General features: G+C 41.0%; 5 protein-coding genes across 5 annotated transcripts; 1 reads left to right on the forward strand and 4 right to left on the reverse strand.

The window, feature by feature from the left end:
• Window positions 1–7,922: 7,922 nt before the first annotated feature.
• CBG02746 lies at window positions 7,923–13,056 on the reverse strand (the record flags this gene model as incomplete). The annotated part of the gene is made up of 8 exons (XM_045242446.1): window positions 7,923–7,980; window positions 8,027–8,433; window positions 8,480–8,764; window positions 8,837–11,128; window positions 11,178–11,420; window positions 11,800–12,532; window positions 12,577–12,913; window positions 12,963–13,056. The coding sequence occupies 8 exons, from the start codon at window positions 13,054–13,056 to the stop codon at window positions 7,923–7,925; spliced, it is 4,449 nt and encodes a 1,482-aa protein (XP_045092217.1).
• Window positions 13,057–13,851: 795 nt separating this feature from the next.
• Cbr-npp-3 lies at window positions 13,852–21,056 on the forward strand (the record flags this gene model as incomplete). The annotated part of the gene is made up of 15 exons (XM_002630952.1): window positions 13,852–13,986; window positions 14,041–14,273; window positions 14,320–14,438; window positions 14,486–14,577; window positions 14,626–14,830; window positions 14,886–15,538; window positions 15,588–16,541; window positions 16,586–17,039; window positions 17,090–18,143; window positions 18,191–18,332; window positions 19,798–19,887; window positions 19,935–19,997; window positions 20,047–20,570; window positions 20,631–20,848; window positions 20,893–21,056. The coding sequence occupies 15 exons, from the start codon at window positions 13,852–13,854 to the stop codon at window positions 21,054–21,056; spliced, it is 5,100 nt and encodes a 1,699-aa protein (XP_002630998.1).
• On the reverse strand, window positions 18,393–19,506 carry Cbr-col-84 (the record flags this gene model as incomplete). Its single annotated transcript, XM_002630953.2, has 3 exons — window positions 18,393–18,507; window positions 18,555–19,315; window positions 19,366–19,506. The coding sequence occupies 3 exons, from the start codon at window positions 19,504–19,506 to the stop codon at window positions 18,393–18,395; spliced, it is 1,017 nt and encodes a 338-aa protein (XP_002630999.2).
• Window positions 21,057–21,266: 210 nt separating the features above from the next.
• On the reverse strand, window positions 21,267–21,830 carry Cbr-cyn-2 (the record flags this gene model as incomplete). Its single annotated transcript, XM_002630951.1, has 2 exons — window positions 21,267–21,716; window positions 21,762–21,830. The coding sequence occupies 2 exons, from the start codon at window positions 21,828–21,830 to the stop codon at window positions 21,267–21,269; spliced, it is 519 nt and encodes a 172-aa protein (XP_002630997.1).
• Window positions 21,831–22,560: 730 nt separating this feature from the next.
• On the reverse strand, window positions 22,561–24,060 carry CBG02742 (the record flags this gene model as incomplete). The annotated part of the gene is made up of 7 exons (XM_002630950.1): window positions 22,561–22,638; window positions 22,690–22,989; window positions 23,033–23,273; window positions 23,320–23,397; window positions 23,441–23,549; window positions 23,672–23,767; window positions 23,814–24,060. 7 exons carry the CDS (start codon window positions 24,058–24,060, stop codon window positions 22,561–22,563), a joined length of 1,149 nt encoding a protein of 382 aa, XP_002630996.1.
• Window positions 24,061–26,363: the final 2,303 nt, after the last annotated feature.

The raw sequence follows: 26,363 nt of genomic DNA on the forward strand, positions 1-26,363 counted from the left end.
TTTGCGAAAATATTTATTGTTGGGTTACGGTAGCACTCGTTTGCCGGCTGTGTTTTCTAAAATTCTCCTTGAAATACGGTGGCCTAACTTGTGTGAAAATTCGGCCACAACTCCAATTTTTTTTGCACAAGAATAATAGAGCTTACGGTATCTTGCATTCCAGTCAGTTTCTATGAAGAAGTAGAACAACTGTGTAATTGAGTTTTTTGTAGCCCTTAAGCTGCTTAATAATGTGATATATAAGTTGAAAGATTTAGAATTTTCTATTCGGTTCATAGTTATGATGTTGGTTATCACTTGCTCCGATTTCTCCTAAAATCTGTATAAAATTTTTCCGTTCTGCTCATCCAGAAAGCGGGTATGGGATATTGTAAGTGTGCTAACATTTTTAGTTCCTTGATCTGAGATTATTCGGTAGACCTTTAATTGATTTGCGTCCTCCATATCAGTTATGGTCTTCTAATTTTTTCATCCAGTTCCCAGGCCACTTCCATCGGGATTTAAGAACCTTCACTTTTTTCATTCCCCATCTCTCACCATTCCATTCCATTCTTCTTCTTCTCCTTCTGCTTACCGCAAAAGTTGACTCAGTTTCACAAAAACCTAAAAGTGCAACAAAATACTCCAAACTGTCTTTGTCTTTTGTCTCAGTTTTCTTTCCGATTCCATCCGGTCATCGCCACCAGCCAGATTCAAATCTTTTCCGTTTTTTCCCTCCCCCCTTCTCATTTTCATCATCATCATCATTTTCCTCCTTCTTCTTGTGTCCGTTTACATCGTTTCGAAATTTACACGCACAAAGAAAGAAAAGCAATAAAAAACCCTGGCGGGTGGTATTCCGACACACGACGACGACTCGGTGGAAGAATCAGAAGAAGAAGAAGGCATGATTCAAGACGATTCAACAGGAATGAGATGGAACCAGATGGGGTAGAAATGGTGTACAAGAGGGCAAGATGGATTGATGGGTAAAGGTAGTTGAAAAAAATAGATGGGAATCGGAGGAAGAGACAAACACAAAGATAGTTAATTTTGGGCAATGGTTGTTCAGTGACACTTTGAAAAGGACATGGATCAGAAGAAGAAGGAGGTTAAAAGCAACATGATCGGCAAAAGATAAGAAGAGAGAGAGAGAGCATTTGAATTTTCTAATTTTCACCTAGAACGTTCGTTTACATCGACCTGGAAACTTTTTGTGTATTCTGTCGGCAAACAGAAAAGGAGAATAATTTGGAACTATCAGAAAACGTCGTTAAAAGTCTACGGACTTGTACAAAAAGTTAATATTATGAACTTCAATAGGTTGCTGTAAAAATTTAAATTCGTACCGAACCAGAGCTCGGAACTAGAAGAATCAGAACATTGTACTGAAAGTTCGAAAAATTCCGAATTATGAACACAATTTAAGTACTTGGAATTAAAAATGAAAGCTTCGAGAATTTAACTGTAATTGTAAAAACATATGACAAAATCTGGGACTTGTGGCACGAGCTGAAAAATATCTTCAGTGGTTTTTATCAATTTCTCTTTTTGGAATAGAGGGACACTCAAGCTAATAATTTTGAGTTTTTTCTCGGTTTCTTCACAGGATATCAAACAATGTTCAAATTATAAGTTATTTTTTATCATATCAGAAGTGTTTTGTCAGTTGACACTTTTTGATATCTTTCACATAGGTTTAAATAATTGAGCTCAAACTCGACAGTGTAGGGGCCCTTCTATTGTTTTACGGAAATAACATTTCGCACACCCGGAAAATGAAATACGAAATCCCAAAAAATTTCGAGTTGTTCAGATTTCTGAAATTCCGAATGTTCTTGAAATCCGAAAACCTCGAAAATGCTCATTCCGTACACTCGGGTCTGATATAACTGATTCTTCGAGAAATCTTGTTTTGTTGGACTCATTCTTCTGCCACTTACCATTATTTCTTTAAGAAATTTTTAGCATCAAATTACAGTACATCATTATGTTTCGTATATTCTCCGAAGACGTGAAAAAAATGAACGGCAAAACGGATTTCTATTTTTCCAACCATATTTATCAGGAGCAGCAAAATTGTTTTTTTTTGAGCTTTGAATGTGTGTGCATTTCAAATAATTCGATTTCTGATATCGAAAAATTCCAGATCCCAGTTTTCACTTCACAGTCCCCAGCTCATGAACTCATTCCTGCTCTCAATGGTTTCGAAATTTGAAATCTGTACTTTTAAAACTCTCCTATTCGGAACCCATCAATTCACAATTACTCCATTTTATTAGCTCAATTAGGTACATTTGGACTTCTATCGGTTTCACTTCCAAAAGTGCAAAATGAGATGTTTAAACTTTTTTTCAAAAATAGCTATATTGAAATGTTTGAATCTCTAGCTTTTAATAAAATTGGAGAAACTTTTAATGTCTCAACGAAGTCAAAATTTACCTATAGACAGGCTGATTCGGTTCTTTATCTAGATGGGATCAGCCAACCATCGTAACCAATCACCTAAGAAGCTTTGAAATGCGTTATATTGTTCCTTACGATGAATTCTAAATTCTGAAACACTATGTGGCATTTTTATCTTAAAAGAAGAAGCGCAAAAGTAGAACTACAGATTTCCTGTAATTCAAATTCCAAATTCCTGTGTTTCAGAAATCTATGAAAATACCTAAAACATTGTCACCAAAACCGCCAACTTCGAGTCAATTTATCTCGGTGCCTGTCAAAGATATCAAAACGTGGTCAACTAAAAAATATGCATCATAATATCAAAAATATTTTGTCAACTTTTTGATATCTTTAACAGAAAATGAGATATATGGAATCAAAGGTGAAAGTTGAGAGGAGGTGTTCTGGTAGAGTTTTCCTCTCACTCCTCCTAACTGAATTCAGATTTCGATCTTTTGTTCTTCTGGAACTGCTTGCCAAAGTCTCTTCAGTTTTCCCTTTCATTATCTTCGCATCTCTCAATCCGTTATCATAAGTCGTAGACTGTCTAGCCAGACATCTCGAGTAACTGTCGGCAAGTTGTGAAAGAACAAAGAATGAAAAACATCTTTCAATTAGCATATGTTGTTGCAAAGCGCACACTCGTGCCTCATGTCACAACCAATCTTATGGTCGTATATCTTCAAATTTTTTCGAGAGATTTTTTCTGTCGAAGACAGATGGCGCGAATGAGTCACAAAGGGTTGAGAAGAAAACGGTAGAAGTAGGTAAACATTTCAAATTTTTCCTTGACTTGGAACGGAAGGAGAGACACGTTATTCGAAATTTTTTGAAGATGCATTTGGGTTGGGACAGTAAAATCGGCATGTGAATCTGTTATATTAATTCAAATATCATATGATTTAAAAAGATTGAGATCTTGGTGATCTTTGAGATTCACGTAGGTGCTTGGAATAGCTGCATGACTACACGAACGTCTAGAAACAGGTGCAATACAAAACCTGTATTAGAAGAGCCTCCTCACCTTGAATTAGTTTTTTTCGGTTACTGTGAAAGATATATAAAAGTTGTCAACTGACAAATTGTTTATCATAATATCATAATTTTTGGTCAGTTGGCATGTTTTCGATATCTTGCGTAGGAATTGAGATAGGCGAGCTCAAACTTGATAGTGTGGAAGCCCTTCTATTACAGGTTTTTAGGTACATAAAGGCACATGACAAAATTTAGAAAAAAAATTGGGTTTTCAGTAGGAAACGGCTAAGGATGAGGATCTGAAACGGTTCCTAATTACCCTGAAATTTCCCAAAAAGTTTGGAGCTCCTTTGAAAAATTTTCAAACAGTTTTTCTTGGTAGATAAGAAGCTTTGAAACTCTTGGCATTGTTTCGTACAGGCAGATTAAGCTTCTTCGTCGCGTATCTAAAAAATAAAACTGTAGATTTCCTGCAATTCAAATTTCAGATTCCTGCACTTTAGGAATTTATGAAAACACTGAAAACAGTGCCGCCCAAACCGTCAACTTCGAGCCAATTTATCTCAGTTCCTGTAAAATATATCAGAAAGTAGTAAACTGATAAAATACTTTTGATATTTTGATAAACTTTTTTTTTTCAGTTTATTAATTTTTGATATCTCTTACAGGAACCGAGATGTATGAGCTCAAAGTTGACGGTTTGGTTGAAAATATGTTAGAGTGATAACTTCGGGGTTCTTTTTGATTTGGATGCCTTCCAATGTATTGTCTCCTACCGTTTTGAGGTCGAACATTTTGAGAGAATGAGGCGAAACGAGGAGGGATTATAAAAACGAAAATCTTCTGAGAGATTTGGTATCCAGATAACGGATTTTTGCAGTCAGAATATGTTATGAAAGCTTTAAAAAATTAAAGATAAAAAAGTTCTGCATAGTTTGGCGCCAAGCTGAATGTGTCTCTAGTCATAAGCCTGAATTGATGAGGTTACTATGACTAACGAGCACATCCAGCGTGGCACTGTTTAGCAGAAAAGCTTACCTTATAATAGTAAAGATAGTAGAATTGAAGAAGAAGAAGCTTCTGAAAATATTCAAAAAAGTTTTTTTTTCGGTAAAAGAAACCTGGACGTCAGAAGAGAAAGGGAGTGACAGAATGTCAAGAGATGGCGGGAGAAGAAGAAGGAAAGGGGCGGAGCATCAGTAAAGAAGAAAAGGAGAGAGGGAGTTAGAGAACACGGGCAAAAATAGTAGAAAGCTTTAAATGGAAATAGGGCGGAGTTGGGGGAAGTGTAGCGGAAGTGGGCGGAGTCAAAGTGTCTGGAGCAATGCTTGATTAAAGTTTGAAACGTAAGCAATTAAGGATTTAAAGTAGGAAAGGAATTATGAAGAATGACTGGATTATACGAGTTGGTTTTTAAAATATTGAGAGAAATGAAAGAAATTATGACTTGAATCCTGTTTGCTCGAATCTATTGAAAGCATGGTCCTTTCAAAAAATCTTACCTTACTCAGATGCACAGTGTCTCGAAATTTCGAAAAAATCAGAGTTGATGCTTGTGATAAAAGGGAACTCATGAATGACAATTATTTTAGAAAATGTGAATCTAGTAATCAATTTTTCTACGACTTCCGGATCTTCTGTTGACTTCCTTCCTGCAAAGATTGATGATCTTATGGATTCATTAAAATTATTCACAGATTCTTATCATTACTACTTCTGGATATAATAAGTGTGAGTGTTGATCTTTTTTTATGTGAGTGTTGATCTTTTGAAAAAATTATTTTGAACTTGAATTGGAAAATAAATTTTCAGGAATATTGGATTGTAAATTTCAATGATCACTAAATTTGGTGTCAAATGTTCTTTTCAAAAAGTTAAAGGAATCCAAAAATTCACGAGAAACCAAGAATTCGTGAAAGATGTGATAATACCGAAATTACCGTAAAATCTTTACTAGAAGAGACACTGGCGTTTAACTTTGAACCAATTTTTCTTGGTTCCTATGCAAAATTTCAAAAATGTGTTTTCTGATAAAATGTTTTTCATAATGTCGGAAATGTTTTGTTAGTTGAAACGTTTTCGATAACGTTGCATAGGAATTGAGTTAATTGAGCTCGAACTTGACAGTGTGATAGCCCTTCTATTACCGGCTTTACGGTCTCAGTTTTCCAATTCCAGATTCCAAATTTTTCATTTTTTTACAGAGCATTGTACAACTTTTTGTTTTTTAACTCAATGTCAAGATACTGAAGTTACTCTAGTTTTCAGAAGGAAACCCAAACTGCCAACTTTGAGAACATATATTACAATTCCAGTAGAAGATTCGAAAAAGAATTCAACTAACAAAATGTCGATCATAACATCAAAAATATTTAGTCACTGGGCCACTTTTTGATATCAGTTACAGGAACCGAGATATATGGACTCAAATTGCAAGTATAGGATGTGCTTCTATTACAAGGGAACCACAACACCTTGTCAATTTCTATTTAGATGAAAATTTTCGAATAAGTCAAGGATGGCGTATCTAGGCAACTCTGAAATTTTATAATCATTTCGACAGTTTCAGCCGAGTTATATCAGTTTCAGTACCAAATATCGCATTTTCAGTGAAAAACAACGGTCTTCAAAGTCGATTTTTTTTTCTTCTTCTTCTTGAGAGTATTTAGGAAAACAAAGTTCAAAATCGTTTTGAGTTCAATCATCTCGGTTTCTATGAGACATATCGAAAATTAGTCAACTGATAAAATGTTGGTGATGCTATGAAAATCGTTTTATCAGTTGAAAAATGGTTGTTATCTTTTGAAGGAAACGAGATAATTGAGCTCAAAGTGAACATGTAGAATGAAGTTCTATCGGAACATTTACGGTACTTTGTGGCTCGAGAACCTTCGAGCCATTCCAACATGAACAAAATATTCAGAACAAAAACATTTTCATTTTTCAGATGTTTAGAATTCGAAGTGATGGAAGTTTGTATCGAGTTACAAGGCCAACTAGGTGATGTAAATTTGAAAATCAAATGTGATTTTCATAATTAGGTACTAGTTTTCATAAAGCTGACAAATTACTTTGCAGAGCCAGTTGGATGAATTTCAAAATAAAATTCAAAATTCTTGGATCATCAAGTGTAAAATTAGTGTCTGGAAAGTGGGACAAGTTTCCGGTCCCTTAAATCTGGATTGGGTGAAAATAGCCTTGAATGCTTACAATTACACCATCTCAAAACAGTAACTGTAGCAGCTTATCTAGTATTCATTGAATTTTTGGGGTTGAAAAAATTTAGACCTTACTACTAATTATATCTCTAATTTTCATCAAAACTGGTTGTGTGCAGTACATTGAATCATTTTAGAAACACTGTTCGCAAAGTACCTTATTCTTATTTTCCAGTGATCCTTCGTTATTCTTTTCCCCACCGTAATCTTATCCATTGCTCACGCTTCAAACTTCGATCAAGCATTGCTTCAGACTCCGCCCTATTTTTTACTCAAAACTTTCTTCTATTTTTGCCCGTGTTCTCTAACTCCCTCTCTCCTTTTTTTCTTTACCGACGCTCCGCCCCCTTCCTTCTTCTTCTCCCGCCATCTCTTGACATTTTGTCACTTTCTTTCTCTTCTGACGTCCCGGTTACTTTTACCAAAAAAAAACTTTTTTGAATATTTTCAGAAGATTCTTCTTCTTTAATTCTATTTATTTTGTTATTATACGGTAAGCTTTTCTGCTAAACAGTGCCACGCTGGATGTGTTCGTTAGTCATAGTAACCTCATCAATTCAGGCTTATGACTAGAGACACATTCAGCTTGGCGCCAAACTATGCAGAACTTTTTTCTCTTTAATTTTTAAAAGCTTTCATAACATATTCTGACTGCAAAAATCCGTTATCTGGATACCAAATCTCTCAGAAGATTTTCGTTTCTATAATCTCTCCTCGTTTAGCCTCATTCTCTCGAAATGTTCGACCTCAAAACGGTAGGAGACAATACATTGGAAGGCATCCAAGGACACGAAAGTGATCGATAGGGGGCGAATGGAAAACAGTAGGAACAAGGAAAGGAAGAGGAAAAACGACGAAGGACACGTACAGAGACAATTTACGACTTGTCTCTTACCTCTGAATAGGGACGGAAGATTTGCATCTTCTGGATTCGGACAATAGGCGAAATGAGGGATAATCCAAAAAATTTCATTAGAACACTTTAGAGTTCGCCCGATGTTGCAGAACAGTTTTTCTTTTACAAAAGTGGGATAATGATGGGGGAAAGTGGGAGTGAGTGAGAGTACGACACAATTGATTGCTATTTTATAGTACAGGGGGTCTCGACTCTTACAAAAAATGAATTTGAATTAAACATTAGGGATAAGAAATTTCGCTTGGATTCCTTGCGATTTGAGGAACAAAAGAAAACGTTTTGGAAACGATGAGTTGATGGAGATCGCGGAAATAATTTAAAGAGGGGGGGGGGGGGTTTAAAAACTGGGAAAAGTGAGATAAAAACATTGAACAGTTGATGCTTATTTATTCCGAATCCGAGTCAAGAGTGGCGTATGACACTGGTCCCTTGCGAGCTCTTCCACTGAAAAATTAACAATCAAATTATGTTATATTCTAAAGAAACGAACGTTGTCTCTCTCGGAGCAATGACGAATGAATCATCATCATCATTGTCGTCATCCTCAGATGATGCTGCCTTCTTGGAAGACTTCTTTGAGAAGTACTCGTCTACGGTCTTCTTCTTGGGCTCAGCCTTCTTCGGAGCAGCCTTCTTTGCTGGAACAGCTTTCTTGGTGCTTGTCGATGGTTTCGTACCATCATCTGAATCATCATCGCTGGCCCCTTCCAAATCGCTGAACTCGCTCTTCTTCTTCTTCGGTGCTGGCTTCTTGGCAGCTGGTTTCTTCTTCTTCTCTGTATCCGAATCGGAGTCGAGAATGATGTCGTCGTCTGACTCGATCTTACGCTTCTGTGCAGTGCTTCTTGCGGTTGGTTTACGAATCACGACTTCGTCGTTATCGGAGTCGGAGAGTTCCTGAAAAAATTCAAATTTGTTGTTTTTTACATATCCATTAACTCACGTTGAATTCAACATCAGATCCAGACATCTGATCGGCATCTGACCATCCATCTCTCTCTTTCTTCTTTGGAGACTTGGTGGCAGCTGGAGACATGAACTTCTTGATGTCCTGTCCTTCGGGCTTCTCCTTCTTTGGCTCTTTCTTCGGCTCCTTTGGTTCCTTCACGACACGTTCCTTCTTTGGCTGTGACATCTTCTCATACTTGGCTTTCAATGCAGCATCAACCTTCGGCTCGATACGTTGTCCGTCCTTCGATGGAAGAACCTCAGCAGCAGCGATGGTTTTCTTGCCACGGCCACCCTTCGCATCAGCAGCCAACTTCTTGGTGGCATTCTTGATACTGGCGTCCTGGTCAGCCTTTTCTTTTGCCTCCTGTTTGTCAAGCTCAACCAAAAAGTTGTCTAAATCCTCATGCCAGAGATCTTGCCAAGTCTTCTTCTCAAGCTCCTTCATTTCTGCGAGCTTATCCTCGGACTCTTTTATCAATTTGTTCTTCTCTTCTTCGGAAAGCTTGATGAGTGCCATTCCGACGAGGTAGTCGTAGTCGGATAGTCTGGTTTCGAGAACCTTCGTGGTAAATGAAGCTGATGTTCCCTCTCCGTCTCCTTCCTCATCAACTTGGTCTTCTTCGTCGAGTTCCACCTCTCCAGATTCACGAAGCTCCTTCAGTTTCTGCTCTTCCTTCCACTTCTTGACCGGGTCTGGATCGAACTTCATTTTGATGAGGGTCTCAACGATAGACGCCTTCTTCTTGTTTTCCATAATGATCTCGTTGTTGATCTTAGCGAGAATGAAGCGAGCCTGATTGGTGAGCCGCTTGCTTTGAGCTTGAAGAACTCCGACCATGTATTCCTTTCTTTGAATGTACTTCTCCTTACGGACATCGAAGAATTCTTGAGTGATTTCTTCTGGAGTGGTATATGTGCGAAGACATCCAGCAGCGTCGAAAAGAACCATGCAGGTTGTATTGATGACTTGTTGAAGTTTGAAAACAGTGTGAAGATCTCCGGAACGTTCCAACTCAGCAAGCTTTCCCGGCGACAGTTTGACGACAAACTTGACAGTGGTGTCAGTATGGTACTCCTTGTAGTCAGAAACGATTGGGGTCTTCTTGTCTGTACTCTCCATCAACGATTCGAGAACCTTCTCCTTGTATTCCTGAGTCCAGGTCTTGATTGGCAGCTCAGTGATTTCAACGGTGTTGTCATCAAGTACAGCGACCTCTCCGTAGCAAGCATAACGAGATGGATCAATTTGAATGATTTTTCCGCGGAAGTTTTTGTACCATGGATCGAGGGCTTTCTGGGCTTCTCCAGCAATAAGCTTCTTCACGTTCTTTACGAGCTCCCGTGGATTGTAGTTAGGAATGTTGGTAGACCATCCAGTTCCGATTCCGGCAGCACCATTGACCAAAACCATTGGAATGATTGGGCAGTACCATTCCGGCTCGATACGTTGATTCTCTTCGTACAAGAAACGAAGGACATTGTCATCATTAGCTGGGAAGACGGAGCGTGTGACTGGAGAAAGCTGGGTGAAAATATAACGAGCCGAAGCACTGTCCTTTCCTCCTTGGAGACGAGTACCAAACTGTCCGATTGGAAGCAACACGTTGATGTTGTTAGATCCAACATAGTCTTGAGCAAGATTAATGATGGTTCCCATCAGCGAAACTTCTCCGTGATGGTATGCAGAAAGTTCGGCGACAGCTCCAGCCAACTGAGCAACCTTGACTTCACGCTTGTCTGCTCTTTTGAAGCAAGCGAAGAGAACCTTTCTTTGTCCAGGCTTGAACCCGTCAACAAGGCATGGAATGGAACGTTCATTATCGCAATTGGAGAAAAGAACCAACTCCTGGTTGACAAAGTCCTTGAATGTCACCGTGCGAGTGTCCTTGTTGTAAAGATACTCCTCAGCGAGTCCTTGTTGCTTTCTGGCCTTCTTCTCTTGCATCCACTTGGTCAACCAGTGTTTTCTCTCGTCAATCTTTTTTTTCGAAAAAGCCATATCGACAGCATTGTCGTCATCAGCTCCAGTGTACTTGAATCTGATACGATGGCGGACCATGTCGGAGAAGTATTCCTTGGCTTCCTTTGATGTGGAAGTACCCAATCCCTTGTAGTACTTGATTTTGTAGGTTTTCCAATTTTCAGTATTCATTCTCCACTCCGAATATTCCGGAATCGAGAAGAAAGAAATCTCTTCCTTTCCCTTCGTTGCCTTCACAATAGGAGTGATGAATTCTTCAACAAAATTACGCTGAATGAGGGATGGCCAGAAATGGTGAACGAAGTTGATGACGAGACCTTTGATGTGTGAACCGTCCTGATCTTGATCAGCCATCACCATCACCTTTCCGTAACGGAGAGTCTTGAAATCATCATCCGTCTCATACTTTTTCTTGTACTGAAGTCCAAGAATCTTGATCATTGCGTTGATTTCAGCATTATCCGCGATTTGCTTCATATTACCGTCGCGAACGTTGAGAAGCTTTCCACGAAGTGGGAAGACTCCGTACTTATCACGACCGACGATCGAAAGTCCGGAAACCGCCAAAGTCTTAGCAGAATCTCCCTCAGTAAGGATGAGCGTACACTGTTGCGAATTTTTTGTTCCAGCGTCGTTGGCGTCCTCGAGCTTTGGAATACCCTGGAAATCGAATAAAAATATGGAAATTTCTGAATATTAACAAATTTACCTTCAGCTTCGAGGTCTTCGTCTTGGAACACTTTTTGTTCAAATCATCCATCTGTTTGAATCGGACCCATGTCATGACAGCGTCAGTGATTCCAACATTGCCAGCAGCCTTAGAGAACTTCTCACTCAATGTACAGGTAGATCCAAATGACTTAGATTGGAGAGTCATCGTTTCCTTGGTTTGAGAATCGAAAGTTGGATTCTCAATGAGAGCGTTAACGAAGACCCACATGTGATTTTTGATCTGAAAAATAGTCTCGGTTATTTCAGAACGAAAACATATGAGCTGTTCGTATGTCTCTTGGTTAGTTCAATGCCTCAGATTCGCCTTTTAGTAATCAATATGTTTGATTTTCAGTTCTCAACTACGCCTAAACGAATAGAGTTCTGATGTTGCGTCGCGCCTTTAGACACTGAATAGACGTTTGCTTCAGCACCACTAAAGCGTCGCAGTTTGATTTTTCTTATGAAAGCCGAGACGAAGAATCGAATCAGTTTTTCTCAAAGAAATTCTTTGAAAATGCAGAGCTCCTCTACGTTGAGATTCCAAAGAATTCATATAACTAGGTTGTGTCCTCATCGGCTTACAATAAGGAGTAATACACTTTGTGATGATTAATTACCTGGAATGGCTTGATGTTCATAGCAGTCTTTGTCAATTTTCTCTTGATAGAATCGATGAATTTGGCAACCATCTGATCGGCAACATAGTCGACATGTCGTCCTCCTTTGGTAGTAGCGATACTATTAACGAAAGATACTTGTTGGAAGCCTTTCTCCGAGAGAGCCAAAGCGACCTGCCAACGATCTCCAACTTGTTCATAAGCGATTTTGAGCGGTTCTCCTTCATTTTGAAACTGATTAGTGTACATTTTAACGTAATCCTCAAATCCTTTGACTGGGATTCTCTCTCCGTTAAGGAAAACGGTGACACCCTTGGTGGATCCAGCTACGTCGTAGGCACGTCGGGCCATCAAATGGCAAATATCATCATCAAGCTCCTTCATCTTGAACTTGCTGAGATCTGGGCTGAAGGTAATTTTGGTAAAGTCCTCGCCAGTGCTCTTCTCAACGTCTGGGTCAGCTTCCTTGGTCATGTTTTTCACCCATGTTTGGGAAAACTTCTTATGGTACTCTTTTGAAGAAGTTTCCAATTTGAACTTCGTAGAGAAGATGTTACAAAGCTTGGCACCGTATCCGTTACGACCTCCGGTAACTTTTTTCTCGTCGTCGTTGTAGTTGGATGATGTGAGAAGAGTTCCGAAGATGAGCTCTGGAACGTAGACCTTCTCAACTTTGTGTAGAGTTACTGGAATTCCTTTTCCATTGTTGTACACAGAAATCGAATTTCTCTCTCTAAAAAAACACCGAAACTAGGTTAAATTCTGATTTATACTCACTTGTCAATGACAACTTTGATGGTGTTCATTTTTGGATCTCTCTGCTTGTTATCAGCAGCGTTAACCAAGATTTCATCGAAAATTTTGTAAAGACCAGGAACGTAGCGGATATCACGCTGCTCCAATTGGTTCTTCTCGGTGTTGAAGACCCACATGGGCGTCTGTTCAGTATATTCCACGGATCCGATGTAAGTATCCGGACGAAGCAAGATATGCTCGAGTTGGGATTTCTTTTGGTAGATATCCTCGATAGCCATTTTCTTTGAGCCACCGTTTTTCGTGTCGATGGATGTGAAGACATTGCGATCCTCCTCTGTCATCGCCATTGATGTATCGGCTGCGAAATTTCAAATTATAGCGATCATCAATCACTATTGTTTTTTTACCGTCATCATTCTTCTTTTTCTTTGGAGTTGTCTTCTTTGCTGGTGCCTTCTTTTTGGGCGTGTCGTCCATGAAATCGCTGTCCGAGTCGCTCATTCTGAGATCTGCAAATCCGATTTGAGAAATCAACATAGATAAATTACGAGCACGAGATAAATTGCAAGCAGAAAAAAAGCACCAGACGACGAGCAACGATCGCCTATTATGAATATAAATACCGAACAGGGAGAAAAAAGAAAAAGGGCTAGAATTGACCAACGTCTGGCAGATGTGATTTCCTGGAAACGCAGTCATATAACATCAAAAAATAGTCTCTTAGCGAAAGTCATCGCAGTAACTTCGAATGCCTTCTACATTCAAGGACTCGCAGAGACGATAATTCGAAAGGGATGTTGGGAACACAGAAAAAAAACTGGGGCGCGGGCGCTAACTAAAGAGAATCGATGCGCCTCGGCCAGGGACACAAACAACAAGAATGTGCGAGTATTCGAAAATGTTCCCTTCAAATTGGCGGCGTTTTGGCGCGCTCGGGTCTTGTCGCGCGCACAGTGAAAACGAGTGTTACCGTACTACTCGCCTCGAAATACGAATTTCAAGGATTGTCTGCGTCTCTAACAATAATACACAGGAAGAGAGCATATGCGAAAATATTCAAAAAGAATTTGTTGAAATTTCAGTTTCAATTCAGTAATTGTTGGGGAAGGTGTTTTGTAGTTGATAATAGTTCAAATAAATATTTTGAATCGAAAGATAAACATTTTAGATAGTTTTTCTTCACGAAATTCTTCAAATTTCATCGAGGATAAACCATCCATGCGCTTCTTGCTTTGTTTTTGTCGAAATTTTGCAATATTCTCAGTTGTTATGTTCAAAATTTACAGAGCAGTCGAAATGTGGAAGGATATTCGTGATTTTCACGAATATGTAACCACATTCACTGATTTCGACGACGATGACAAGCTGTCTCAGCTTCTCGTTCGACTGGAACAATATAAATGGCGAATGATAAATCTTCTCTCAAACCCGGTACGTATGTTTTATCTTGAACAGCAGTTCTAACAAATTTCTAAGAATTTTAAGAAGAGGACACCTGAAGAAAAAGCGAAAGCACAGAATGAGAAGTTGGAAGTCGAAGGGGTGGAGCTCTCACGATTCGAGCAGCTATCTGAGGAAGCGAAAATTCTTTCCGATGTTTTTGAGCTGAGAGTCAATGAAGCGTGCGACTTGATCTTAGCGGGAGAAGCTCAAAAAATGCATTTCGAAGGTCTGAACCGAGGACTTTGTGCGGTCGTTTGCTATTATGATGCTCACAGGTATTATGACACGCTTATGCCTAATTGCAATTCGTCTCTTTTTCAGACTCTTAGCCGCCGTTGTTCGTCAAATGTTGAAATGGGATCGAGAGGATGTTCCATCGCAAGTCACCGAATTCCTAGATGGTGCATTCATCCATGAGAATATGATAAAAATGCTGTTTCGTAAGTGTTTTTGATTCAGTCAATTCAAAAAGTTGTTTTTTTTTCAGAAAGATTGAACACTTTTAACGTCCAGTCCGTTTTCGCTCTTCTCCAGAATCCAGAAGTCAACGGTTTGGGCGGCTCAAAGCATCAGAAGCTGGTAAGGGAAACAAATGAATCAGTATATCAGAAAAATTGATATTTTCAGTTGAGAAATGTGATTGAAGAGACCCGAACAGAAATCATTCAATGCATCTCGTCAATTTGCGAATTTCCCGGATCACATGCAGTTCACATCTCGAATTATCTCTTCCAACTCGTTAAGGCTGCTCCTCCAGAGAAATTGAGTGTTGGCAATTTGACCGCATGGGTTTCCCTCATCAAACTTACATCTAGCGAAGTATTGTCACAAGGTAAATTACGAATATCTTAAAATTGAAGTCCTAACCCCCTGTTGAGAGTTTACAGTGCCTGACGCTACACAAGTGTTGACCAGTATGATCGGGCACATTCGAAATGAGACGGACTGGGCAGATCAAGCACTATGTGGAACTCTCCAGCTTGCTTGTGCAGTTTCTCTAAAGTCTATAGCCTCTTCACCCTCTGATCATTTGGGAATCGAAAATATCAAAGTAGATGTGGAAAGAGTCATTGATCGAGCTATTCGAAATATGGCTTTCCATTATCTTCGACAAGCTATCATCAAGTCGGAGCATTTCCGGTTCGCCCATCAGTTCATTATCATTGATGAGCTTCTGAAACAACTGGTCTCATATTTTCCCGCAAAGTTGATGGAAACTGAACGCAATTCGACAGATGAACTCAATTTTCTCGACGACCAGAAGGAAGCCGCGACGCCTGCATCTACAAAGAAGCCAGATCCAAGGAATCAAACTGTGAATTTGAATGACAAGGTTACTGCACAGCTTTCGACTACGGACCCCACGAATAACTACGACTCGGCGTTGTCGAATTATGAGAATTTCCTGCGCTGTTTTGTGGATTTGTATGAGATGCAAGTTACAGATTACGTTCATCAGCGAATGCCAAAAACGTATCGTGAAAGAGAACTTCAGGAACAAATTGAAGAGAGCAGCATGTCGTTCAGTACTGAAAGATCGGTTAGAGCTGTTTAGAATTTTAAATTTTTTGACTTCTGAAACTTTTCAGATCGAGCTTTGCCGTCTCTTGGAGCGTGCACGTATTCCAAATCATCATGTCGTTCATTCAGTTGCTTACCTTGAATTGTGTGCTGCTGTTTGTAAGAATCAACTCACTGCGGGACTTCTCTTCGATATTTTCTCAAGAGAACTCTCTGGACCAGACACCTATGGTTGGGAATCATTGACCGGTGCTCTAAAGGGATACGACAGGCTGTACAGAGAACAGAAATCAGTAACCAACTCTCGTTTCAATCAGAATCAGACAGTTAACATGAGCACAAGCTTCCAACAAAGTCAGAACAACCAGAGTCTAAATATCAACCTTCGACCCGGAGACAAGATCAAAATCCCAGCGCAGGAGCTTAGTGGGCTTGTAGCCTGGCTCCGAATGGCCACAAAAGTTGCTCAGTTTAACGAGAGAGCTGCTACAAGATTTTCCGACGATCCATCGTGGACAATGTGCGCTGCTGCAGCATCATTATCTACATCATCTGTGCCGCTGGCTTTGAAAGCTGCACTGATTGACTTGCTGACTTCTGTGGCTCGATTGAAACAGACTGCACCGAGAATTTGGCACGTTATACATCAGAACCAACTATGCTACGTCGAAGGAGATCGATTGAGAGGATTGCAAGAAGAATTGGAAATGAGAGAATGTATTGAGAAGCAGTATGATGTTTCGCTAGCCTTTGTAAAACTCATGACAACTCTTCTTATGCATCGATCTCTTCCGGAATATGCCACTCCATTTATTAAATTTGTGACACAAAGTATTCTGGGACACTTCCTCTTCCGTAGCTACAACAATGTTGTTCAAATGTGGGAGCTCGCTGAATGGTCGTTACGTGCTACTAATGCCCTTCTTGAGCACGGAATCGTGGAACCTAGATCAGTGGCTTCGGATGACATTCATATCGCAGTGCTGACCCAGTGTCTCAACGATACTCCAATGTTCAGATCGGTAAGTCTCCGTAACTTTTTGCATGGTATACTTTTCTTTTTCAGATCACAAGAGTCATTATGGAGGATTGCCAAGCTCACAACGACCCACATGTTACTCGTCAAGCTCCATCATCCGACGCTGCATTGATCGCACTGCGAATCATTTCTCGTGCGATTGTTCTTCATCCAGCTCTACGTTCCTGCGCACGTGTGACATCTAGCGACATACTCGTTGCTTCTATACCATCACTCATCTTCTGCCCAATCATCTCAGCTTCTCAATGCACACTTTTGGATCTCGTCTTCCATTATCTTCATATGGCTGATGATTATCCAGTTCATTCATTGTATGCTGCTAGAATCTTGCGAGACGTGATGGCTACTCGAGGAGCCGTGGAAACGAAAATGCTGGAAATACTGCGAACAAGAAAGTCAGCACCCTCTCATGTTAGGGCTATTCGAATCGCGATTTGTTCCAATTCCATTCAGTATACAATTGATGATTCGTTGTCGAAAGGTAAGACATTAGAAGTGTTATTATCATCAAAAATGTTGATTGTATTCCAGAAGAAGACACTGACAATCCACACTTCGCCAGGGGCGAAACTGCTCGACTAGTTCTCGAAACTCTTTCGGAAGCTATCGACAGTCATGTCACTAGATGCCGGAATCGTGTTACGGATACAAACAATATCTGCTACTACCTTCTTGCATTCCGTCCATCATACGCTAATACAAAAGAGCTCTACAAGACCGACGACTCGTTCACAGGCCTTCACTATGTGCTTCATATCATCGAGCAGTTCGTCAAATCGAAACAACCATTCAATTTGCCATTTTCTGCACTTCTGGAGCCTGCGTTCCGACTAATGCAACGTTTAGTCTCGATATCTTGTCCATTCTCTCAACCAGTATTATGTTTCATGAGATCTTCAAACATCATCGAACAACTAACAACATCTCCATTCATCTGCTCTGCTCTCACACTAGAAAACGCAAGAGACAACACTTATGCACAAGGAATCTTCGCAGTTCGTCGTATGATCGTTGGATACATCCTCCACTTCTCTGCTGTCGAAATTTCTGCAATGCTCACCACTGGACACTACACCCGTCCCGAGAAACTCTACCGTGCTCTTCTGGAGTCTTCATCTCTTGTTGCCGAATACACTCAAGATGATCTCGAAGAAGATGTGAACACAACGCTCGCTTCAAGAGCATCGGGAAGCAAAGATCATCCGAACTTGCTCTTCTCGCTGCTTCGACGAGCTACAGTACCACGAAAGAACGAGCTGGTTTATCCGAATTTGGTGCATTTCGATGTGGCAAAACTTCACGAGTTGTTCGATGCCTGCCTTACTACAAATATTTACGGAGTCGCTCAGTACGATGTTCTATATCTGAATCGTCTGATGCGCCGAGAAATTGATGCAGTTTACACAGATTCGTCAGAAATGAAATACGTTCAAAAGGAGCTTGAAAGTGTCTTAGAGTACTGCACAGAAGTCAACGCAAGTCTCTTATCGGAAAGTGCCAGCGAACGAATCGTATCTGGATGTACAGCTCTTCTCAACGTCTTCTCTGTGTTCGCTCCTGTGAATTTCTTCTCCAACCGGATGCAGTAAGTTCATTTCATTCTTAAGCATTCAAATTCTTGGCTTTTTTCAGGCTCGTCATCTTCCGAGACGCATGCTATGTGCTGATTGAAATGTGCTCTGGAGTCGGTGGAGCATCGCTAGTTTCTGCTTGCCAAACCTTCCATCGTCTTGTTCTGACAGTTACGAAACTCGCTCAAGTGGAGTATCCAAAGGTAAGAAACGAGAGATTTTTGTATAGAAAATGTTCATTATGAGAAAAGTGACAGGATAGTTCAAGCCTTCTGGTAGTGATCGGCAGCGTAGGCTCCTGATCCTCCGTGTCCGCCGGATCCACCGCGTCCTCCGGCTCCTCCGTGAGAACCACGGGCTGGGCATGGGCAGTACTCGCTGAAAATTAGAAGTGGAAGATTGAAATCTACTGTGCTAAAACTCACGCATCCTTTCCTGGTCTTCCAACCTTTCCTTCGGATCCTGGTCCTCCATCGAGTCCCTTCTCTCCTGGTCCTCCAGCTCCTCCTTGTGGTCCTGATGGTCCAGCTGGCCCAACTGGTCCGTTTCTTCCGTTCTCTCCAACTGGTCCTTGCTCTCCTTGTGGTCCACGTTGTCCCTTCGGTCCTGGGCGTCCGATTGGCTTGCGTCCATCGGCTCCCTTTTCTCCTGGGCGTCCCTCTGGTCCTTGCTTTCCTTGTGGTCCTGGGGCTCCCATCTCTCCTGGGTGTCCTGGGTTTCCGTCGCGTCCTGGGCGGCCGAGGGCTCCATCGGCTCCCTTCATTCCACGAAGTCCTGGGTGTCCGTTTGGTCCTGGAGCTCCTGGTGGTCCTCCTGGGCAGTAGTAGCAGAGTCCAGTGTCTTGTGGTTCTGGGGTAACATCCAAAGAGTCTTGTCCTGGCTTTCCGTCTTGTCCTGGAACTCCATTTGGTCCTGGAGATCCTGGGGCTCCCTTTGGTCCGGCTGGTCCAGCGTGGCACTTGTTCTCAGAGGCAGATTGGCATTGGCAGGATCCTCCTGATGGAGCTGGTCCAGCTGGAGCTTGAGCTCCGAAATCGTGAGCTGGAGCGGCGCCGCTTGGAGAGGAGTAGCTTCCGGCGTTTCCTGCATACCCCTCGGTGTATCCAGCATTACGACGTCCACGTCTGTTAGCAGCAGCGTTGGTTCCAATCGTAACCAGGTCTTTCCACATATTATCGGTCTCTTGCTGAAAATTTCAGTTGATAGAGGAGCGTTGTGTTTATCACAAGTATTTACTCTGAAGTTAGTGATCTCGGTGTCCAACTCAGTCCAGTATTCCTGAACATTGTTGAAGATCTGGCCAAGAGCCAGAAGAGAGCACAGAAGGGCAATGCCCGACAATGAGGAGGCGATAAATGTGGCGGTATGCAATTGCATACTTGGTTCTGAAAGTATACTATCTGAACTGAATAATTAGGAAAACTCAAAAAGTAATAAAATCTTCTTGATATTACAATCTTATCCAAGCCGCCCTTATATACTGTAGCTTTCATCCATAACCAGTACTTGAATAGGAGGATAACGCTGATATGATAAACACGCGAAACTTGTTAGAGAAGAGTCGCCTATGAGAAGATTGATGCTGTGTTGGGCAGTGAGATACAAAACAAGTAGAAGCTTTTGATTGATATGGTGTTCCCAAGTTAATAATAATGAGTTTGTTTGCAGCTTCTCGCTCAACGACGATTCTTCGCTCCTCTCTTCAAATCCATGATCGAACTGTTCTTGCAGCCAGGAGAAAAGTGTGTGGAAGCAAAGGTACTTGCTGAAGATACTTGGGAAAATGAAGAAATGAATTGTTTCAGGTTCAACTATACAAAACGATGAGATTCATTCTTCGGACCCTCTTCGAGAAGAATAGCGTAGATGTAGGAATTTCCAGAAAACTAATAATTCTAAAATCTAACCGGATTACAGATTGTTAACATTGCCGAGGAATGGTTACTCGATGGACGAATGAAGGCTCCAACTATGCTTTCTGACGATGAAATTGTGAATATTGTGGACAAAATGGGTGATGAGATAGCACGTCATCTGGAAAGCAACATCTCCGATTTCCCGAAGCATCGAAAGGCAGCAATCGTGATGTTGACCAGTGATCTCCTGCACGAGGATTTGAAGAGTAACAAGAAGATTTGTAATCATTTCTCGAAAAGTGGTGTTCCTCGGATTTTGTGTGACGAGCTTCTGGCTATCTCATTCGACTGGAACATTGTGACATCTGTCGACAAAGCGAAACGAGTCGCAGGAGTTAGTATGGCGGAGCACATTTCCAACTACAAACTTTTCGTCTCGATTCTAACTTGTTTCACACGATACGCCTTCTCCGAATCTGGATGGATAGTTCTTTCTGAGTTGGCAGTTATTGAGATTCTAGCCGAGATGCCCGCATTCATAGAACCACCAAAAGATCTTTTCCTGAAACCGGAAACTGTTAAAACGTGAGTGCCCTCGTCTGATAATCAGACTCGGATTGAGATCAATTAACTGTTCGATTTCAGAAAAGGAACAGCTGCAAATGGATACGCGAAAGTCTTAGATTTGGCACTTCACTTCTGCGAGCAAATGTGTTCTAAAACCAAATGGAAGAAGCAATCCTACAAAATTCTCCTCTTCATTCAACGTCTCGGTGAAGTGTTCCAGCAGCTGATGCGAGCTGAAATACAGTGTGAATGTCTGGAAACTGCCAAAGCGATTGTTTATGAAATATCTCTTAATGGTGAGGGAACTTTATTTTTCATTGCGAAGAAAATAATATTTCAGACGAAGCTTTGGTCGGTATCATTGATGGCGATCAAGTCCTTCGTGCACTGAAGCAAGCCGAAGAAGCGAAGGAGGTGAAATCGAATGCCCGTCAGAAATATATCAACGTTAACACGACATTCGGTGCTCCTCGTCAACTCTACTCCACACTGCAGCCATTCTAATCATTTTTTGTAACTGGTGATGACTCGAAATCCCATTCATTTTTTGTCAACTACGATTGTTATTTGTGAAATTTCATTTGAGCTACACCTACCTACACATTTCATATATTGTTGTCTGTTTTCTACGTGTTTATTATTCATTTCGAGCAATCAACTTCTATTAAATGATATGAGGAATCAATCTAACGACAATTTTTATTCAAGACAGTTTTACTTAAGTTCTCCACAATCCGCAATGACGCAAGGAGCCTTTGGTGATCCATCTTCAGACCCTTTCGATTCGATTGCTTTCACCACATCCATTCCTTCGATCACTTTTCCGAACACGACATGCTTTCCGTCAAGCCACGTAGTCTTGACTGTGCACAAGAAGAATTGCGAGCCGTTGGTGTTCTCACCGGCGTTGGCCATGGACAGAACACCCGGTCCGGTGTGTTTCTCCTTGAAGTTTTCATCTGGAAACGTCTCCCCGTAAATCGATTCACCGCCTGTGCCATTTCCAGCAGTGAAATCGCCGCCTTGAATCATGAATTCGGGAATGATACGATGGAATTTGGATCCTTTGAAGTGCAACTTCTTCTTCGATTTTCCCATTCCTTTCTCTCCGGTACAAAGGCAACGGAAGTTTTCGGCAGTTTTAGGGACGATGTCATTGTACAACTGAAATGTTATTGCGCTTCAAAAACTACAAACTACAAATTCTACCTCCATGACAATTCTTCCAGATTTCTTTCCACCAATTGTGATATCGAAGAACACTTTGGTACGTGGCATTGTTGTTTCCGCTTCTGGAGACGAACTGAAGATTCTGACTCTTCCCCTCGAAAATCACCTCTTTTGGTGGCATCCACGTTAAGGAGGGCAAGATCTAAAGAGCGTTCACGTTCAAATGACAGATTTTTAGTAAATTTTACTCAAAAGAATATATTTTTACAACACAGAGAAGATGAAAGTCAGTGAGCAGCAGTAGGTGCTGTGCAGCAACGACAAAACGACCCGCCGGGACAAACCGGAGAAGGAAAGAAAAGTAAACGGGGAAGAGGTGTGAAAAAAGAACGGGAAATTTTCAAGAGAGAGAGAGAGAGCACACAATCAATTTGAAGCGACCGGAAGATGAGGAACGGGGGAAGGTGTAGCGCCTGAAGAGAAATCGAAACAAAAAAAATATTGAAGTTCTTCAGACTTCAAGAAGAACAAAAAAAACAAAACGATAAAGTTAACTTCAGGTTGAACTTTCGGCAAAAGAGAAAAGGGAAACAGAGTACGATCAGAACTTCTAGAAACGTTAGGGGATGTGGGGGAAAGGAAATAATTACATTTTTCAAAAAGCGAATAAATATAGTGTGAGAGAAAACGAAGATAATCAACCATAAGAGCAAGAAAAAAAAAGAAAAATGATAGACTGATATGATCAGGGGAAGATCATTTTACTGCAGCTCGAATCAAATTCAGCGTGGGAGAAAAAAGAGAAATGGAAGACTTTGGGTGGGGAAAAGATCTAGATCTATAGATGGTGGAGCATGTAGACAACGAATTCGTAGGTTCCCATGGTGATGGCTGTGTTGGGTACAGTTCTCATGAGCTGAAAATTGAAGAAAAATTAGCCAATGAGGGAGACTGGTTCTGAAAATACCTGAACCGACAGTCCACGATACATCGATTTATGACCTTCTTTGTAAAGTTGATACAGTGTCTTGAAGAATCCACGAGCTTCTCCAGTCTCCTCACGAAGACGCGTACGTACCACCTCGTGTGGATAGGCAACAACACAGGCGATAAACTTCGCCGATCCACCAGCCACCATGAAGTTGAGGAAGTCCATTTTCCTTTTATCCATCTCATTTGCTTCAGTGAGCAACAATCCACGGAAATATTCATATATACAGAATTGAATCATCGTCTCCGAAACACCAGCGTACGAAGCGGTTACACCCTAAAAAACGGACTTGGCGAAAATTGAAAATCAAAATACTCACTTTGTAGAATCCTTTGAATCCTTCCCGCTTATGAATTCTCTTTATCATCTGCCAAATTCCAATGTGCCCTTGATGAAGTTGGAGCCGTGTCTTCACCAACCAAATCGGGTTGACAGCCGAAGCAGCGACGAATCCAGCGCATCCAGCTGATACCATATGAACTATTGCAGAATTTGGAATCAGCACCTCGGAATCGTTCCAAAACCGTTTTGATGTTGAATATGTGTAGAAGTAGACGGCTCTAAAGAAATAAATACTTTCTTTTGAATTTTAGGTCAAAAGCTCACTTGGAAGGCGCCACTCCAATCAAATTCGGTATGAGTCCCTTATAAAGTGCTCCAATACCTTCAGTCTTGATAACTTGTCTGCAAATAAATTATTTTCGTAAATTAGTTTCTGAACAATTACCCTATGTATCTGAACACAATAGTTCCCCGCCTTGGAGGTGGTGGGGTGGCGCTGGTTGACAGATTCCGAACGCAGTATTGAACGAGAGAAGTGGCTGTTGGATTGGTGACTGAAAATGATAAAAAATTGATGGTGATTTTTAGATTTTCGGGCACTCAGTACTTGAGGGTTAGGAAGCATATGAATACAACAAAAATAAGCTGGTAGAATAATAAATTAAGTTTTCATTACATTGATTGAAGATATTGGCTCTACTGGAAAACGCAGCAAAACCACCACCATTGATAATCCTTTCCAAAGCAAATTGTCCACCACGGAAGTTGGAACCTGGAATAAACACACATGATTTCAGGTTCTCAAGGTAGAAATTTACCGAAACTGTTTTTTTGGGAAACGACAGATTTGAAGAATCCATTGGATTTTGTTGATGAAGAAGAGGACGACGATTTCGTAGAAGAGCTACTTCCTGAAGAAGTACTGGGTCCGGATTGAGTATCCAGTCCGCGTTTCGATTGCATTCGTGTCTTCACCACTTCCAATGGACATGTGATGGCTGTGCCGGCAGTTCCACCGACTGCTCCGCCGATAAAGTGAATCGCGGCTTCCCGATCCATAAACATTTTGGTCTGATCTTCCGTAAACTGCTTTTTGCTGTGGTTCCTCCACTTTGACGACTGTTTTCAGAACACTTCCAATTCCACAGCGCGGCCAAGACGACAAGTTGGTAGAAGGCGATACGTCTGGAGGTCTGACGAGCCGAATTTTGACGCCGTTCTGAGGCGATCGGACGGTTACTGGTGTGCAGAGCAGTTCGAACGGCGGCTCTAAAAACTGAATAGGTGAATTCAGGAAGAACTAAGAAGGTCAAGAGAAAATAAGAAAAAGAACCATGCCCTTCCGGGTGAAATTCAATTGGAATCAATTCCAAACTCTGCCTAACTCGTTTTATCACTCGATCACCACAATCACACAGCAATCACGTGGAGGTGGTGAAAGTGGGCAACTAAATAAAATGAGAAGAAGAACACAGTGTGAAGAAGAAGCAGAGGGCCATTTGTTGCAGAAGAAGGAGGAAAAAAAACGAAATGTGGAGGAGAAAGAGGAGGACCGAGTGCTGTACTCATGTGATGATAACGAGATGGTGGTTTTGGTGGTGGTGACGGTTCGAACGAAAACAATTGAAGAAAGAGGAAGACCAAACTCTTAAAAAAAAGAAAACTCAAAAAGTTGCATAACAATAGCTAATGTGGGAAAAAACTTTGGGAATTCGAAAAGTGAATAAATTTTTGCATCATGACCTCGGAAACTCCCGCGCCAACAGATAGTACTGTGTGAAACTGGGTAGATAGAGTGGGAAAAGATAGTAAAGTTCACACTGCAACTGTCGGGTGTGACTGTTCGATTCGAATTAGTTTTCGAACATTTTGCCATTCTACTTCGAACGAAATTCAGAACTTTCACAAAGCTCTCTCGCTTGAAACAATGATGACAGTAGAACTTTGACCGCCAATAAAATTATAAAAATGACCGCCCATCATCATTTCGTTGCTTCTCTTTCACCACCTCGAAGAAGCTGCGATCAAAGAACCGTCAATCGAAACACGTTGAGTGTGTATTCGGTGGGAGACGGGCAACGTGGGTTAGCAAGTTCTACTCAACTAAACACTCGGTTCGAATGGACTTCGGATGCTCCAGAGAGCAAATGGCACCTGAGAAGATCGCGAAAAAAAGAGATGATTGAAGACAAGTGGTCGGAATTCTCTGACGAGTGGAGAACGTTTCAAAGAATGTTGCGATGTGTGTCACATTTCGTTCTTTGTTGAACAACAAAGTTTGTTCAGTAGGAATTTTCGAAAAAAAAAAATACAAAACCTAAACATATCAAAATGCATGTTGGACAGCATCGCTAGTTAAGGGCGGGAAAGGTAACTTTGGTCGAATTGTTTCTCTCGTCAGAGATCTCCTTCTCGAGATCGATTAATCTATTCGGGGTGAACAATACGAAAAATCGTCTCGAAAAACGGACATTCGAACTATTTTTCTAGCAATAAGAGGTCATGCTCTTTCCCAACGAAAACAACTGGCGAAATTACGATGTAAACATCAATTGCTCCTCGTTCTGTTCTGAAATAAACAGCAGGAACAATTAATCAAGATCTAACTTCGAATCGTTTGGAATCCAACTTTTGGATTTCAGACTATGAGGATTCTCGAGAAAACACCTGCAGACTAAAATGAACTGGAGGATGTATCATTTCAGTTCTTCACATGTATAATTCTCCAACAATAGGTCAACAATTCGGGAGGCACGTGCCTCTATGAGATGTTCTTGTGTTTCTCCCTCAATTTTAAGCAATAGGAAACAGAAAAAAAACACAAGAGAACGTCTGCCTAGGTAAAAACGACGAGAGAGGACACATGTGACTGTGTGGAACTGACTAACCGAAGGAGAAAAGAATGGCGACATTGTTGACGGAGGATCGGGATAGGTCATATAGAGAGTTGGAGAGGAGCAGAGATGGAAAGATTGAAAACGGACTGCAAATGATAAGGTGTGCGGACAAATTGGCAATAAATTGTCTTTCGTTTCTGCTGTTCAGTCTGGCACCAAATGTTATTTTTTATAACTTCCGAGATTTATCCCGTCATTTTCTAACAGCAAAGACTGCGATGATGTCAGATGAATATGTGACCATCTTTATCGAAAACAGGCAAAGTTGCAGCTGTCCTATACATAGATTTTCGGCATGTGTTTCAATATGGGAGGAGCTTATGAGAATGACGAAATAATCTTCTGATTCGAAGTGAAACAGTTCCACTTTGATTATCTGGAAAGTAGGCTTTTCTTCGGAAACGAGAAATCAGAGAAAATATAAAAAGTCAACTCAAAAGATGAGAAGTGATCTTTGTCATAGGGAACAAA

The sequence above is a fragment of the Caenorhabditis briggsae genome (assembly GCF_000004555.2).
Source record: "Caenorhabditis briggsae complete genome, chrII, whole genome shotgun sequence".
Classification (NCBI taxonomy): domain Eukaryota; kingdom Metazoa; phylum Nematoda; class Chromadorea; order Rhabditida; family Rhabditidae; genus Caenorhabditis; species Caenorhabditis briggsae.